The 17,437-nt window shown below is 33.0% G+C and overlaps 4 protein-coding genes across 5 annotated transcripts; 2 read left to right on the forward strand and 2 right to left on the reverse strand.

Moving 5' to 3' along the window:
* The first annotated feature begins 1,487 nt into the window (after positions 1 to 1,487).
* On the forward strand, positions 1,488 to 3,105 carry LOC124941985 (tRNA (guanine(9)-N1)-methyltransferase). The gene is made up of 3 exons (XM_047482386.1): positions 1,488 to 2,004; positions 2,077 to 2,436; positions 2,514 to 3,105. The coding sequence occupies exons 1-3, from the start codon at positions 1,561 to 1,563 to the stop codon at positions 3,024 to 3,026; spliced, it is 1,317 nt and encodes a 438-aa protein (XP_047338342.1). The 5' UTR covers positions 1,488 to 1,560; the 3' UTR covers positions 3,027 to 3,105.
* Positions 3,106 to 3,556: 451 nt separating this feature from the next.
* LOC124942257 (trihelix transcription factor GTL1) lies at positions 3,557 to 5,570 on the reverse strand. 2 transcript variants are annotated; one of them, XM_047482721.1, is made up of 3 exons: positions 5,006 to 5,570; positions 4,217 to 4,841; positions 3,557 to 3,757 (listed from the first exon to the last, which is right to left on the reverse strand). In XM_047482721.1, exons 1-2 carry the CDS (start codon positions 5,407 to 5,409, stop codon positions 4,262 to 4,264), a joined length of 984 nt encoding a protein of 327 aa, XP_047338677.1. In that variant the 5' UTR covers positions 5,410 to 5,570; the 3' UTR covers positions 3,557 to 3,757; positions 4,217 to 4,261. The 2 variants fall into 2 exon arrangements, with proteins under 2 accessions (XP_047338677.1, XP_047338676.1); XM_047482720.1 differs by lacking the exon at positions 3,557 to 3,757 and having other exon boundaries at positions 3,934 to 4,841; positions 5,006 to 5,569.
* An 8,596-nt stretch (positions 5,571 to 14,166) lies between these two features.
* Positions 14,167 to 15,642, forward strand: LOC124941951 (skin secretory protein xP2-like). The gene is made up of 3 exons (XM_047482343.1): positions 14,167 to 14,269; positions 14,382 to 14,463; positions 14,605 to 15,642. The coding sequence occupies exons 1-3, from the start codon at positions 14,258 to 14,260 to the stop codon at positions 15,387 to 15,389; spliced, it is 879 nt and encodes a 292-aa protein (XP_047338299.1). The 5' UTR covers positions 14,167 to 14,257; the 3' UTR covers positions 15,390 to 15,642.
* Positions 15,643 to 15,996: 354 nt separating this feature from the next.
* LOC124941140 (CASP-like protein 2B1) lies at positions 15,997 to 16,670 on the reverse strand. Its single transcript, XM_047481404.1, has 2 exons — positions 16,447 to 16,670; positions 15,997 to 16,370 (listed from the first exon to the last, which is right to left on the reverse strand). The coding sequence occupies exons 1-2, from the start codon at positions 16,650 to 16,652 to the stop codon at positions 15,998 to 16,000; spliced, it is 579 nt and encodes a 192-aa protein (XP_047337360.1). The 5' UTR covers positions 16,653 to 16,670; the 3' UTR covers position 15,997.
* Positions 16,671 to 17,437: the final 767 nt, after the last annotated feature.

Consider the following 17,437-nt stretch of genomic DNA (forward strand, 5'->3'; position numbering starts at 1 on the left):
GAAAATTTATTGGTTAATTTAATCCCTCCTTAGCCTGCATGACATCTCTCATACCAATATCAATTTTTCTTCAAATTTGTCATTTCAACAACTAGTCTTTCAACATCCACGAGACTAACTATACATATCTCATTAATGTAGAATGAGGTTATCACTGACTTTATTGTTTTCCTAAATAAAGTCTATGGATCCAGCACAAGCAAATTCAATGTGTTTGTTCCCGGTGAAGGAGACACGACAATATGACGTTAATGTCATATCATCACATTATACATATTTGTTTCGTTATCAACATAGATAGATTCTGGATAATCAATATGTGAATCATCCTTCATTCTAACTCAATCAGTCTACTCCAATAATTGAGTGTTTCCATTGAGCTCAATAAATCCCCCCAACCCCAAGACCATTACTAGCCCGACTAAGAAGATAATGATTCCACATATTTGTTGGCATTCCAAACAATCGAATTCATGTGTTCGGGCGCAACAACTTGTGGATTCTCAATATTAACCGACCAACCATCAATGAGTCGTCGGATTCCTTTATCGACTAAGGGTCCAATACCCTTATCAATTGGTATGATAAATGCTGTTTTAAATTCGTTCCATTGAGCAACATATATTTTTTGAGATTTGAAACCATACCAAAAGATGCTCTCGGTTCCAAGCCGACGTTTGAAAATCCCGACGTAATAACTTTAATTGGATCAAATCTACCTCAATCACTCTTCTTTTCAAATTCTTTCTTTCCAAGATAGCTACATTTTCGAAACGCACCTCTAATGTTTAAAATTCAATAGATTTTGTTCCCATATGAAGCGCCTTCATCTAGTCTATCCAAATAGTCTGCATCCCAATGTCTACCACTACTGCAAAGTATGAGCTTTGACCACACGAGGTTCTAGTTGCACCACTCCGGGCTGAGTTTGTTGCTAACTCTCCCTCCTTTGGTTATGGAAATAGAGTCTAGTCGATGACCGACCTCTATTTAGAACACTACGATCTACATCCTATGATATTAATGGTACAACACATAACCTCCCCATACCTGAACGTGTGAAGCGCCCTTAGGGTGCTTGAAGATCGATGACTATGCCAATCTTTTAGTTTTAAAAATAGGTACTTCTTTAAAGTCTATTTCTAATCTAAATTAGTTTCTCATTATTTACTAAATAAAAAATATTAAAACTAATATATAATTTGAATGTCTGAGAAGAAACATTTGATTGTCACTCAAAATATTTATTAAAAATTATTGTAAAAATATTAATTGATTGATTTGTTCTTTCATACTACTTTCTAATAAAATTTTAAAATTTACAAATTTGTTTAAACTTTCAATAAATGATTTGATTTTGTAGATTAAATATACAACTTTTTATTCAAATAAATAAAAATAATTTCTTATTAAAAATAAATAAATTACCGTTCATTTGAAAAACAAAATTAAATTAAAGAAAATTAACCCAAACAAGACTGTTACAGTTCCTAAGGAAGTCGAAGGAAAAACCCTAATAAGCCGACGGCGAAGGAGAGACATTCTTTACTGCAAGAACGGATGTCGGAAGCTATGGAAAATGCCGAGCAGAAACTCGAAACCCATCAACAGAATGAAGCTACCATACCTTCACCTTCGCCTTCACCTTCACCTTCATCTCCTCCCCTTTCAAAAAACGCAAAGAAGAAGCTACAAAGGCAGCAGAGGTACGAAGCTAAGAAAGCAGAAAAGAAGGCAGCCATAAAAGAGCAGAAGAAGTTAGCAACCCAAATGAAGAAAAAAGAATGGGAGGACAAGCTCGCCAGCATGCCTGAGGATGAAAAGTTGAAATTAGTCGAGGAAAGGAAAGGAATCAGGAAGGAGAGGATGGGTAAGAGATCTGAGGAAAGGGATAAGAAGTTAGAAAGGCTTAAAGAAGCTAAACAATCCGGCCAAAACATCGTTGTTGATCTTGAATTCTCACATCTTATGACTCCATCTGAGATGCATAGCCTTGTTCAACAGGTTTGTTGTAGTTTCTTATATTTTATGTTAAATTGATTTCATTTTGATGATTAGTTGATTTATATAATGTAGATTATGTATTGTTATGCTGATAATGGAAAACGCAATACCCCTGGCCATTTATGGTTAACTGGATGTGAAGGAGAAATGGGAACATATTTGAACAAACTTCCAGGTTATGATAAATGGATAATTGAGAAAGAGAATCGATCATATATCGAAACATTTAAGGATAGAAAGGGTGATTTAGTATACCTGACAGCTGATTCGGAGACGGTTCTTGATGTTCTTGATCCGACAAAGATATACATTGTTGGTGGTTTGGTTGATAGGAATAGATGGAAAGGGATAACAATGAAGAAAGCTGTTGAGCAAGGAATTCAGACTGCGAAACTCCCGATTGGGAATTACCTAAAGATGTGTAGTTCTCAGGTATAATTAGTAATTGATTTCTCTCTTTTTAATTTTTAACGGAAGTTTTGAGCTTTGTTCTTTGTTGGGATTTGTAGGTGCTTACTGTTAATCAAGTGATGGAGATACTTCTCAATTTTGTGGAGACTAGAGACTGGAAAGCGTCTTTCTTTCATGCTATCCCTCAAAGAAAAATAGGCGAAGCTGAAGCAACCTTCTATGATGAAGAGAAGATTGATGAAGAAGAAGAAGATGAAGAAGAAGATGGAGAGAAGATTGATCAAGAAGAAGAAGAAGAAGATGGAGAGAAGATTGATCAAGAAGAAGAAGAAGATGGAGAGAAGATTGATCAAGAAGAAAATGAGGAGACAGTTGATGATCCTGATAGGAAAAGGCAATGTCTTGAATCTGCCTCATTAGAAGAAGATGGAGAGAAGATTGATCAAGAAGAAGATAAGGAGACAGTTGATGATCCTGCTAGGAAAAGGCAATGTCTTGAATCTGCCTCATTAGAAGAAGATGGAGAGAAGATTGATCAAGAAGAAGATAAGGAGACAGTTGATGATCCTGTTAGGAAAAGGCAATGTCTTGAATCTGCCTCATTAGATTAAAGCTGAGTTTAGAATTTCTAGGATAATTTTATCAATGACTAAGGCATGGAACAATTCTTATTTTTAGAATTTGAGTTTATTTGAAAACTAGTATTGTCACAAACTTCATCTTTGTAAAATTTTGAAGAAACACAATCCCTATGCCCCTTTGCTAAAGCATTTTGGTTTGGTTCTTCATGGTCCCTTTCTTTGCAAGGTGAAAACCGTTTTTTATTCATTGGATCACTAATATTTTTGGTTCACCAAACTCAGGTAACACTGACCTGGTTCACTTCATTGCAATTTTCATTTCACATATTTTGAAAGCTCGAAATAAAACTTCAATAACACAATTTCGGTTGAAAATGATACTTTGTTTATCTAGAATTCATTATACAACTCTAATCCCTTTTAAGAAAAATGTAATTGCATTCCAGTTATTTTTGACAAGTTCGACGAAACTCGTTATCTGTGTGATGGTAGTCTAAAAAAATTCAGAGCAATTGGTGGGATCCTTGTTTGTGACTCAAAAGGAAAATTACATCTGCGAGAGACAATGACAATTAAAATGAGCTTTTATCGAATAAAAAATTCATCATGCTCACTAATTCATTCTTCGGGATTGAATTCATTAATGGTCAAAATCAAAAGAATTCTAGTCATGAAGTAGGGACAAATTCTTCCAACAATAATTGCAAAAGATTTCAAGGTCAATTTGTGCATCGTCAACTAGTCCAACCAGCTCATCCTCTCTGCAACGACGAGAAACCAACCATTATTGGGAGTTTGGAATATTAACGATCTTCCAAATACTGTTTCAAGTTTTTTCTAATAGTTTTTTTTAATAGTTTTTTTTAACTATGCATCATCTAAAGAAAACAAGAAAGAAAGAAAAGAGTCATGGTTAAGATTGTGTTGGGGCTAGCAGTGAACCAGATTGAACATAAACAATGAATTAGCAATAGAATGATCAAATCTCAAATATTTATTTGACAATCAATTGTCTCAAACTAAAACTACCAAACAGGGACACTATTTAAGACTACCATATCCATTTCCTTCTAATCCATTTCCTTGAATACAAGAAGAACCCTAATGTTCTTAAACAGCATATACTGCAGCAAAAGTCAAGAAATTTACTTCAGAAATCAAGAAGCAGGTCAAATGAATCCATTAAAAGATAGCGTATAAGAAAAGAGTACATATCTCACTCGTTCTGTTCTGAAGCAGCCGAGGAATTCATCCAATTGCTTTCCTCAATAACAGTATTCATTGATGTTGTCCCATTTCTCTTTGCATTTCATCGCACTTTTAATATATCCCATGTTCGATAATCCGACCGCTACCTCTTCCCATAAGGAGATGGTATCGTCTGGACTGTTACAGAACTTGTGATCCAAACAAGTTCGAACAGTTATAAGAGATTGTACCTCATCGTCCAGCCACATCTCCGGTTCACCATTGAAATAATCTTGATCGTTGATTTTTCCACGCGAGGATTTGAGAACTTGGTTGTCATTTCCCAACATGTTCTGAATCAAGGAAATTAAAGCTAAGCTTCGAGACGTCTCTTCAGCTCTGATTGTTTCTTCCCTCTTCGCTATTTCAAGCTGTTGCTTTCTCCATGCATCTTCTCTAATGATTCTTTCATTTTCCCTCTTCTCTATCAAATCTATCAACTGTTTATGCATCTGTTCTTGTCTATGCATAACCACATTCACCATATTCCTGAAAAACAACTCAATAGTTTTTCGCGATTTCCTCTTGCGCTTTCGATTCAACATGGTTTCCCTTGTTCCTTCCGAAGATTGATTATCATCATCATCTGAAGACAAACTGGTAAGATGATAATAATAAGATTAGGGTTTAAACTAAATATCATTCATGGATCTAAAACTACACTAAAAATTCAATCTTTAATAAACATCAGTGAATGGTAAACAACTTTAAGACATAATTTAGGTCAAATTAGTATAAATTGACTAGATAAAGAGATACACCTCTTTTCATATTCATGTGGACGGCTGCTTCCAATGATATCTGAACCTTCAACATCCAGAACCGATTTAAGATTATGCAATGCAGAAGAATAAACATCGCTTCCAATGTTCTCCAGCGAAGTCTCATGATTTTCTGTTCCAATTTCTGCACAACTACTCTGCCTCCAAACGAGACCGGAGGTATCTGCCGCGGGTGTAAACTCCGGCCATCTTCTTCCGTTGCATCTGACGGGACGAAGCTTTTGTGGTGGTTGAGATTGGGATTCGATGGAATGAGGAAGAAACTCACCACAGGATTCGAAGAGTATGTCTTCTGTATCAGGGAAAGGAGTTAATTGATCGGGAAAGACGACGATATCCGGCGGAGGAAGAACAGGGGTCCGATCGCCGATTAGAATTTCCATTTGCGACGATTGATGAAGGCGGCGGCGAAGAGTGATTGGATGGCCGAGATCCGACGAGAGTGGTAAAACTACTGAAGAGTAAAAGAGGGTAAAATGAAGATGACTTTACTGGGATAAAATTATGATCTGACTCTTGAATTTGAATAAGATATTTAAATAAGGCCAATTACTTATTTTATTAGCCTAAGTTAAAGTTAATTATTTGCTTGAGAGTACACTAAATTTGTTTTTCTTCAATGGTTTTTGGTAACAAGGAAACTAGGAATTACACTTTTTTTTAATTTCATTTTCTTGAAGGCAATCTCAATGATAATTAAATAAAATATTGAAGATAATAATTAATAATGATGTAAACTATTATGATGAGAGTTTGTTTCCATTTTCACTGAGAACATTTTAAACGAAGTTGCGTGTCGTATTACTTTTCTAAATTAAAAAAAGAAAACAATAATGGTGTAGCTTTAAGATGACATTTTAAAATCTCAAATTAGTTTTGGAACATGAAATATCCGTCTAAACGCTAACAAAAAAAGATAGGTTAGAGGCTCGTTTTATGTTAAAGGGGTTGAGGAGGTCATTAAGGGGTGAAAGTGATAAAGCGTCAGGATGCGACGAGTTTACTTTGAATTTTTTTATGGAGTGGTCTTTTCCTTAAGTATGGAATTATGGAAGTGATCATTTTTATCTTGATCATAGTTGAAACTCTACTTTGATATGTCTCATTCGTAAAGCTCTAAGAACTATTAATGATGTGAAGAACTTTCAGCCTATTAGTCTCGTTTCGTCTTTCTATAAGTTTGTCACAAAATATTTGTCCAACAAGTTGCGGAGAGGGTTAGAGACGGTCATATATAGTAATCAGATGACGTTCATCAAAGGTCGTCAAATCTATGATGTCGTATTAATAGATAATGACTCAGCTAATTCAAGAAGTGAAAAATGTGTTTTTGTCAAGTTAGACATCGAAAAAACTTATGATCATTATAATTTGGAGTTTTTGTTTGATGTAATGGACAAAATGGGAATGAGTGCGAAATAGATTAGTTAGATTAGATTTTTTCTCTCGACGGTTAAGTTTTATGTCATTATTAATGAGAGTTCTCAAAGATTTTTTGAGATCTCTAGAGGGATCAAACATGGTGATCCACTCTCTCCTTTTTTGTTTGTCATTGTTATGGAAGCTCTCTAAAAAATGATGGCTTTTGTAGAAAACTCTAGACTCATCCTTGGAGTGAGTTATGGGTCAAGAACGTATTCTTTTGCCATATCACATTTGTTTTTTTTATGATGACACACGCTACATGATTTTTATGATACCTATATGAATTTTAAATACATTCATGATATTTTATGGTTATTCGGTGCATGTTTTGGTCTTAGAGTTAAACTTAATAAGTTAGATATATTTTCCTCAAATTTGTTTCGAATAGAAGAAGGATGGTGTTGACAAATGTGATGTGGTTCAGAATTGGTTGTCTTCCGTCAACATATTTTGGTATGCCATTTAATGTTAAATTATGATCCAAGGTCTCTTAGGACCCGATTATCACTAAAATAGAATGTAAACTGTCTAGATGGAAAAGTAAAATAATATCGAAAAAGGGTCGACTAATCCTCATTAAAAGTGTGTTGTCATCTATGCCCTCATATATGATATCGTTATTCATTCTCCCGAAGAGTGTGGCAGTAAAAATTGAGAGAATAATATATAAATTTCTATGGGGATCTTCTAACTCATCGTTTTGTCATCTAGTTAGTTGGGATAAGATTATGTTGTAAATATCAATGAAGTCTGTATATCCGAGATCTTGTTTCTTTTAATAAGGCTCTTATATCAAAATAGTGTAGTAGATTTGTAATAGAGCAAAATATTCTTTGGACATGGATAATCAAATTAAGTATGATCATGATTGGTCTAATTGGTTTACCAAAATGTCTAATTATCTAACGAGATGTAGCATTTGGAGGGGAATTTATTCTATGTAGAAAAGTTCTTATGAGTAGTCTAGATTCATTGTGGGGGTGGTGGTTCTTCGATTAGTTTTTGGGACGACATTTGTTATAGTGTCAAAAGTCTAGTTATGACGTATACTAAGATTGCTTCAATTGTTATATGTAGAAATGACACAGTTAAGGACATGTTTGTTCATTAGTTAGTGGTTTCTCTAACCGAATTATATATAGAAGAAGATTAAACATAATGAAGACTTCGTCCCATAATAGAGTTTTACTTTATGTGTCTTCGTTTGAACAAGACGTTATGCGTTGACAAGATATGAATAGTGTCCATGTAGACATTGCTACAAGTTGTTCGCTAAGATGATTCCATATAATTTTTGTGGGGAAAAACTTTGGGAGTAAAATATTCCATCCAATATCTCATTCTTTGGATGAAGCGTTATTCACGGTTGAATTCTTACGGATGATATGTGCATAAAAAATATTGTATTATAGCTAGTCGTATGTGTCACGAAGATGTTGAATCGATAACTCACTTACTTTTGCAATGTCGATGAATGACTAGTATTTGGAGTCTTTTGTGAAGTATTACCGAGATTTATTGGGTGATGTTCGAGTCATTGGGTAGTTACTGGAAAATTTGAATTGATGCGACTGATATGAGAGATCTATAATTTTGAGTTACCATCCTAATTATTTTTGGCGGACTATCTGGTTTGAGAGAAATCGTCAAACTTTCAATTATTGTAGTCGTTCGATGCGTATCATTTATATTGATATTATTATGATGTTTTTTATGATTTGTTCAGGAAAGCCAGTAGAGTCTATTGGGGAATTAATCGTTCTTCTTGAAAATTTACGAGCTCGATAACTTATTGAGTACTGTTTTTTTGTTTTTTTTTTAATTTTCATGTTTTGTTGTTGTGTTTAAACGATTATTTTTATTTTTAAAATACATGGATCGTTTTAAAAAAAATATAGATCAAATATATCGGGAGAGTAATGCAATCATGCTAATTTCATCTTAGAGAATAAAGTGTGACTTAAAATAAATGATAAAACATTTTCTCATGTCATTAGTAAGCATTAATAGACATTTTAAGGCGAGTCTTAAAGCTTGCTCCCAATAACTAGAGAAACTAGAGAAATTTACGTTGCAACGTCAAAAATAGGTTGACTCGCCTAGAGAATAGACTCGAGTCGTTGTATGTCTCATAACTTATACTTCTCTCGAATGCATTCGAGTGGAACGAAGAATCAAAATAGTATGCTTATATTCCAGCTTATTTCTAAGATTGTCGATCTAAACTAACTTTTACTTGTAAGAGTTACCACTTAATTTATTTCATTAAAAAATAGGAAAAAGATGCCATGTGTATGAACATGAATTTTGAGATTATATTTTATGATTCGGTGTTTGGTTACACATAGAAAAGAGCATCAACGCTATGTTCTACTTGTCCACCCGAATGGTGGTCTCTACTACAAATATTTGACAATTTTATTAAAAATACAAATTTTACATGTTATTTTTATTCATGTTCTAACATTCATCTAAATATATAGAATATTCCAATCCTACCTTAGGTCTAGTTTTAGTACCATTCTGTCCCGTAATGTGTCAGAAATTCATAACTAATAGAAAACCTTATAACAAAAGAAATCCAAAAAAACAAATACCTGAAATTTCAATGATAGAATGTTAGAAAAAATAACTTTAAAAAAAATCTTTTACATTTTAAGTCATTTAGACTTCAATTTTAGGTAGTTTTATAGGTCTTCTTTAAATGTGATTCTGGACAGTTTTGAAGTCGAATTGAGAAAATGAGCACAATATACAATTTGTAGTTAAATAGATAAATATAATTAATGTTTAAGAATAAAGTCATTTAGAGCTGTATTTGAATTGTTATGGAATTTACAAGAATATGATACCAAACATTTCTTTTAGTTACCAGAATTTTTTGAACTGTTCATAAGTCCTACTTCTATTTATAATCAATTGGAGAAATATATATCAAAGTGATATGTATATGTGTTGTGCATTATGCGTAAAAACTTCAGCCGATTTGAATCATTATCCAATGCATTATTGAAAATATACCAAAGATGTGACAAAAAGAATTAAAAAAATCCAATTTTAGGAACCTTACCTTTTTGCCTCTATATGACCTATATGAGATAAGAATTGATAAAGAAGTGCAAACACAAAGTTGTAGATATACAAGTCACATAAGTCATAAAAATTTCAGAGCAATTGGTATTAATATGAGTTTATAAGAACATCTATCAAGAGACCAAAATCTAATTTTCTTTTTATCAAAGTCACCATTTATTGTCCCTTCGATAGACACCATAGAGTTCGAATCTGAAAATTTTACGTTTGATACAAAGTTGTAGAGAAGAGATGAATTCAGACTAATTGAAAATATAATTAGATTACAATAATTCGTCAATTTCGCCAAATATTTTGAAAATTAATTTTTAAAAATGACCACAACCAATTGCAAATGCAAGAGACTTCAAGCAATGACCATAAATGAGTTATACAAGTGCTCATACTTCATTTGCACAATTAGAACAATTGGAGGGTCATTTGATAAAAACATGATAAATTATACAATGGTGGAGATCAAAATTGCTTAATTATTGTTTCTTATGATGTATTAATCAATTATGAACAAACAATTTCAAACTAAGAATGCTTCAAGAACAATAAACTCAAAATTAAACATTTTCTTAAATTCAAAATTGGGAGTTTTGAATTCACTCGATTTCGATCTATCTTTGAAAATTGATCAACAATATATAAAGAATGAATTTGGATCATCAATGGTATAAAAAGAAAGTCAATGCAATACACAATTAAGAAATTGTTTCAAATTAGTTTATGTTAAATTGAAGATGTAACACTTGAGTTGGATCTTATAAGGAATTCAAAACTATTTTACATATCCCTAAAAACACCCTAGAACTAACCTTGCAACTTGAATGAATCCAAAACCGAAACCGAAATCCCTAATTTGAAGCTTCTTGGAGGTCAACAATAGCAATAGCAAAATCTTCTACTCCCCATTTCATAGCCTAGAACTTTGTATTTAGATTTCTCCGGACATACCAAGGCTAATTTTGAATTTCCCTTTTGTGTTCATGAACTTCCAAGGGTAAATTCGTCATGTTGGGTCAATTAAATTCGATGATTTATTCGGGAAATGATCTTGTCGTTCTTTCTTCAAGTAACTTTAAACGGTTTTGAATGGGAAATTTGAGGAGATGACCCTAAAAATTGGGTGAAATGCGGAAAGTACGTTGAATAAAAAAAAAGCGCTGGTGACCCCTTTTACTGTTTTTGGACGAAAATGTCCCAGTTGCGTCGGACGCAATTTTTTATTTTTTTATATTTTAAAAAATTTTAATTATGAAATTTTTTTGGACGGAAATGCCCCAGTTGCGTTACGCAATCGCGAGACGAAAAAAAAAACCCGGTTGCGTTATGCAAGGGTACAATTGTTATTAAAAAAGAGGGTCACCAACGCTCTTTAAATTATCCCGGACAATTGGTTATTCACCCTGTTAATTTTAATGGGTCATTCGCTCAAATTTCCCTTTTGAATTTGGTGGTATAGATTAAAAGTTATGATTTTTGAAAGAATTTAAAAATAAAAAAATTACGATGCCTTTCATGTCTTTAGCAATGCAGGGAAAGCCTTCCGTCTTTCACGTGCTACTGTTTTCCTATTGATTTAAAAAGGTCTTTTTTGATTTTGACTTTTTTTTTTTAAACCCACAAAATCAAAACAAAAGATTTTGTATTTTCTCTAACACATGTTTTATTTATTTAACAATACCTCGATTTGAGTTTTATTCAAAGTTTTGTTCAACGTTTAATAATTAATTTGAAATTCAACTAAATACGACTGAATTATAAATTAATTATTATTAATCTTGCAGGAGGAGTCCTTATAAGAATATTTTAAAATAATTTTGAGGCTTATAAATCTTAAAATATTATAAATTTAGGGTTGAAAATGAGAGACACTCTTTAAAACTTTAACGAATTTTCATACTAAATGACAAATATTATAATTCAAGATTTTTAAGTATTTTTTTTTTAAATTTTCACTTTAAATGTCTTGAATAAAAATAATTTCATAAAAAGTAAGTGTCATACAAGCTTCCTAAATATATATATATATATATATATATATATATATATATATATATAACATTAATATACATTTTGAGGTGAGTCTTATAGCTTACTCCCCCAAATGAGAGAAATTCATTTTTTTTTTTAATTATCTTAATCAAAAAGCTAAAGAACAAACTTTCAACAATTTAAAATCTTCACCACAAAATATATCTAAATATATTATTCTCATTTTAAAGGACCACTCTAAAAGAACTAACTAATTTGAATGGAATCCAGGAAACAAACAAATTTATAGATTTAAAATGCATAATTTCAAAACCTAAAAGATTGTTAATATGTCACTTTATGCCAATTGCTTAACTCCACCCCTTAAGAAAGTTCTCATAATCATCTGAACTTCTTGTCATTGAACTATACTAATGAGCTTTTTTAAAAATAAAATAAAATCAGAATGGATTTAAAAAAGCAAATTCCCTAACAAACCTAATTAAAGGTTAGTTAACATGTCATTTTATGTCAATTGCTAAAATATTCACATCATAAGATATTAATTTCTCCATAATCATCCAAATGTAATGACATAATCATATCTAATAGCTATTTATTCAATTCATCATTTATCTTATTCCAATTTCCCACTATTATGATGTAGGCTATACCCCTCCTAACAAAATATTAATTCCCTTCTTAATTCAATGATAGAAGTGGCAATAATATGTCACTTTGTAGTTGTATGTATATATGTTTTAGGTGTAGATGCTTAGTCATCATATCATTATTATTGAAATAAATACAAATTTCATTAAAACCATAGCTAGTGAAAACAAAAATCAAATCCACAACATTGGTAAAAATTTGATCAATACAAGTAAAGTTCGTGACATGTTTAATCACTAATTAAAGAAAATTATATTAAAGTGCATTATTAAAATTATACAACTCAATCTGATAAAAGTAGTTTTTCGAAACTTGTCGAATAACCTTCATTAAAAGTTCTTAGATAAAAGGAGATATCATGCATTTGTCAAAAGATTGATGTCCCAATTAGCTAGGTATCAATATCAAGGAGTAATGCATATGGGGAGCTAAACCATACAACTTTTGTTATGGATGGATATGTATGTTGGGTGGTCCTCATCTTAGCTTTTGCAAAAACAATGACTTTTCTTTTCTCTCTTACTTTTTACTCAATTTGGATATTGTCCGAATCCTTTTATGTTTATGCATAAAAAAAAGAGTTAATTGTAACTTGCATAGCATTACAAAGACATAAACTACATTCACAACAAAATATTCCTTAAATGAGTTTTAAACTTTAAAGAAATGGAAGAAGATATTTAATACTTTTATTGTAATCATAAAAGGAAAGTTAGTTAGATCGTTTCATTAATTTTGTAACTAGGGTTTTCAATTAGTTTTTGTGTATCTAGACTAATCTATGGAGAATACTAGTACAACAATGACACAATCTTCACCAATTTAATTTATGATTCTTTATGTGTTTATGCATCAAAACAATTTGGTTATAACTTTAAAACATGCATTTTATTGATACGACAATGAAAAGTTAATTGAATCATGTTAATATTATTATCAGGGGCGGATCTATGTAAAGGCTCGGTTGGGCTGAAGTCCAATCCCAATTTTTTTCAGTACGAATGTGACATTATCTTTAATTTCTTAAATTTTTTTAATTTAATACACTATTTTTTTGTCTAGTATTTTTTCTTTAAAAAAAACACAACTTACCTTTAACCACTCTCGTTTTATTTATAATTTTCTCATTATTTTTGTAAGTCCACCCAAAATTTTACAAACTCACCTAAACTCGGATTCAGTCCGTCCCTGATTATTATTATGATTAATTTTGACACCTCTGGAATAATCTCTAGAGGCGTATCCGAATCTCTAGTAAACCTCCAGGGATGGGAACTTCGACTATGAGGAGTTGCCGGCTTAACCGACGTCTGACCCCCCTACAGATTTTTGATTAGTCAGCGAATCGATTTAGCCTCATAATGGCGTGCTCTTCTTTCTGTCCTGTCTTATTCCAAGGCAGGAGAGTAGCCACCAACTGTCCACTCGCCCTCAACCCTCGACTGCTTCGTAGCGTATTTTTAGGCTGCGTTCGACTCTTTCACTATAAGTATGACATTTATAATGAGAATTGAATATAACAAAGTACAAATAATAAACCCTTAATCCACCAACCTAGCATCATTTTTTTAATAAAGTCATGATTACTTTCAATATGTCTAAGAAGTGGAAATTGTTGTTTACACAATCCATAAACTTTCTATTTTCTAATGATGGGTATAAAGTTTGTTAACTTGTGGGTATGTAATATTGCTTCTAATAGGAGCTAGAAATGAAGCCACAATTAGAAAAAAATATAACAGGATGATTAAATGAAATATAATTATAATGCATGTTTGGCCGCCAAGGAAGGTAAAATGTGGCTTTCAAGGTCAATTGTGACATGCATTGATGAAAGGAGAGATTAGATTCAACGCAATCAAAAGGCCCTCTATTCTCCACTAACCATAACATGACAACATTATTGGTCCTTCATTCATGACTCTTCTTATTTCACACGTGTCATTATCCCATTGGCTTTGGTAATTGGTATTTCCTAAATATTGAACTTAATAAAATCACAATTCTCTTCCTCTTGTTCTTCTTCTCCAATTCCATTTAAATTCTTCTCCAATCACAATCACAGTAGCTATAGCTAATATGGCTGATAAGGTATCTTTCTAATTTCATCATCCTCTGTTTTTTCCTTCTTTCTTTGGGTTCAATTCATGATCCAATTTAAACTCTTATGGGTTTTCTGGGTATTGTTTGAAATTTAAAACAGGTTACAACTATGGTGCTGAAAGTTGATCTTCAATGCCCCTGTTGTTACAAGAAGATCAAGAAAATCCTCTGCAAATTCCCTCGTGAGTTTTAACCTATTCATGGTAACAACATGCATGCATAATCAAGATTTATTCATGATCAATTAGATGTAATAGTATTTTTTCTTCCTTTCTTTGATTTTGTCGATTGATGGTGGAAAATTGGATCTTTTGGAATAACAGAAGTTCGTGACCGTGCATTTGATGAGAAACAAAACACGGTCACCATCACTGTAGTTTGTTGCAATCCTGAGAGACTCCGGGATAAATTATGTTGTAAGGGTAGAAAGGTCATTAAGAGTATCGAGATCATAGATCCCCCTAAGCTCAAACCTGCTCCTGCACCTGCACCAGCACCAACACCAACACCAGTGCCAGTGTCTGTCCCTAAACCAACACCAGTACCAACTCCAGTGCCTGTGTCCGTCCCTAAGCCAGCACCAGTTCCAGTGCCAGTTCCTGTCTCTAAACCAGCACCGACACCAGCTCCAGTGGTAGTGCCGGTACCTGTCCCTAAACCAACACCTACTCCAGCTCCAATTCCAGTGTCTGTACCTAAACCAACACCAGCACCAGTACCAGTGACTGTCCCTAAACCAGCTCCAGCTCCCGTGCCTGTCCCTAAACCAGTTCCAGTTCCAGCTCCAGTGCCTGTGGTGCCAGCACCAAAACCACAAGTACCTGAACCAATACCAAACCCCATACAAGGACCATTTGGATATCCCTGTTGTTTGGATTGTTACGAGGGGAGACCAGGAGGGCCGTGTTATCAAGGTTATGGAAGAAGAACATGTTGTGACGAATGTTATGGAGGGAATTCAGGAGGGCCATGTTATGAAGGTGATAATTACTCATGGAGACCTGTGTCTACTTGTGACAACTATGGTTACTATGGTCGTAGGAATTATCAAGTCAGTCCATGTAACTACTTTAATGAAGAAAACACAGAAGGATGTGCTATTATGTGAGTAACCTAAAATATTGATGGGTCTTGTACTTTCTTCATTCTTTTACCCATCTTTCATTTTTTCAATTCTATAATGTAAATCCAGTGTGTGTATGTGTGTGTTACATCATAATAATACATGGTAAAGCTGCTTATCTCATTCTGGGTCCAAAATTGCTGGCCAGATGATGTAAAAATCATAGTACAAGATTCTACAATAATTACTTATACTCTTCAATAAAAGAGACTTCCTATTTGTCTTGTATCATCCATAACAAACAATTGGATTAGGTAAATATAATCTCTATCTTTGATTCAAGCCCATTCCTATTACAAATGACCCATAATTTGTTGCTCTGTTCTTTGGTAGCTAGCTAACTAACTATTCAGATTGTTTCAATTAAAAATTCTCATGTTGATGGGAGATTCATATTACTAATAAAAAAACAACTTCAATCAATTCATAGTAAGCTTCTGATAACATCATTCATACATAAACCAAGAGAAAATGATAACAACTTCATTTTATTTGAAACTCTGATAATCATAAGCATTATGCTAACAACTTGTAATGATTTCCCTTATTGAAAACCATGGTAAAGAAGCCTACCAATATAACCTTGATCATGGCTAACACTTGCATTTGTTTCCCCCATACAAACGGAAAACCCCAAATGCAGACATCCCGGAGATGAAGACCATACACACACTAGCAATAAACGCGGTGCCGATTCCATCGGCCACTTGATTACAGAACTTTCCATAAATATCGCAAATCTTCATCCACTGGAACTCCGACTGTCCAAACTTTGCAAACATAGAAGATTGGGTCGCGATAGCCAAGGCTGATATGGTCAAGTATGTGATAACCTGATCACATGAGAAAATAGCCCATGCAAGAGGCTTACTGAAGACAATATTTCCTCTAACCATACAAATCACACACCTCAGTACTTGAATCAATGAGTAAACTGCTTCAAACCCATTAGCAAACACCAAAAGTCTGCATTCAAAACAAAATTAACAAAACCCAGTTCAAGTAAATGGTAAACAATAAACAAAAGGGAGGAAAATATTACCCTAGGGATTTCATGTCTGTGAAACTGGCTTTCCTTTGAAAAGAGAAGATTTCTTTGACTTGAGAATCGGTTCCAATAAGCAGAGAAGTAAGAACACACAACCCAACAATTACACATCTCAACAACAATTCAGTCATTATCATTCTCCTATCAATTGCCTTAAAATCGCTCCAACGGTGAACTGCAACACTGCCGATGAAACCCATATCTTCTTCTTTCCCAAATCCTAATCCGATCATATTAGATTATATTCAGAGTATTGAACTATATTGAACCAGGCTCTTACTATCTTCACCAAACCCAATTTATAGGAGTTTTCTTGATAGTTGCAGTATTGTAATTAGCCTCAGAGTTTCATTTCTTAAGGACATGTTTGGGAAATTCAAAATTTGAGAATCATGAGTTATGTGATTAATAATCATCTTTATTATTGCCTGTCATGCATGCATTCAAATTGGCACAATACCCAATACATTTTATTTCCCCAATACATCATAAATGTGACTTGCATGAAATTTTTGCAACGCGGCGAGATAGACCTATTGCAAGATGAGGGCTTTTATGATTTAGGGTTTGCTTGGTTTGATGTTTGTAGTCCCCAAGAAAGAAAGAGATAAAAGACAAATTTCTGTAAAAAATTGTCACCCCCTATGATATCATATATTGGTTGAATTTAATGACCATGCCCCCACCTCAATTGGTATTTGGTCATGCATGGATGGGAATTCAATTGGAATCAACTAATAATTATGGGGAGAAGAGTATGAAATTGTAGATTAGAGTTGAGATTTTAGTATTGCAATTGTAAATCATATCTTATATCCACTTGAGTGTGTTATTCTTTGATCAAGTAATAGAGAAAGCAATCAATAATCAAGATCCAAGTTCAATTAAGAAGAAGATTGATTGAATTACTAAATCAAACTTTTATCAAAAATATTATTCATATGAGTAGTTAATATTTAATAACTTCAACAATTCTATGGGCTAG

This window comes from Impatiens glandulifera, chromosome 6 (genome assembly GCF_907164915.1).
Source record: "Impatiens glandulifera chromosome 6, dImpGla2.1, whole genome shotgun sequence".
NCBI classification, from domain to species: Eukaryota; Viridiplantae; Streptophyta; class Magnoliopsida; order Ericales; family Balsaminaceae; genus Impatiens; species Impatiens glandulifera.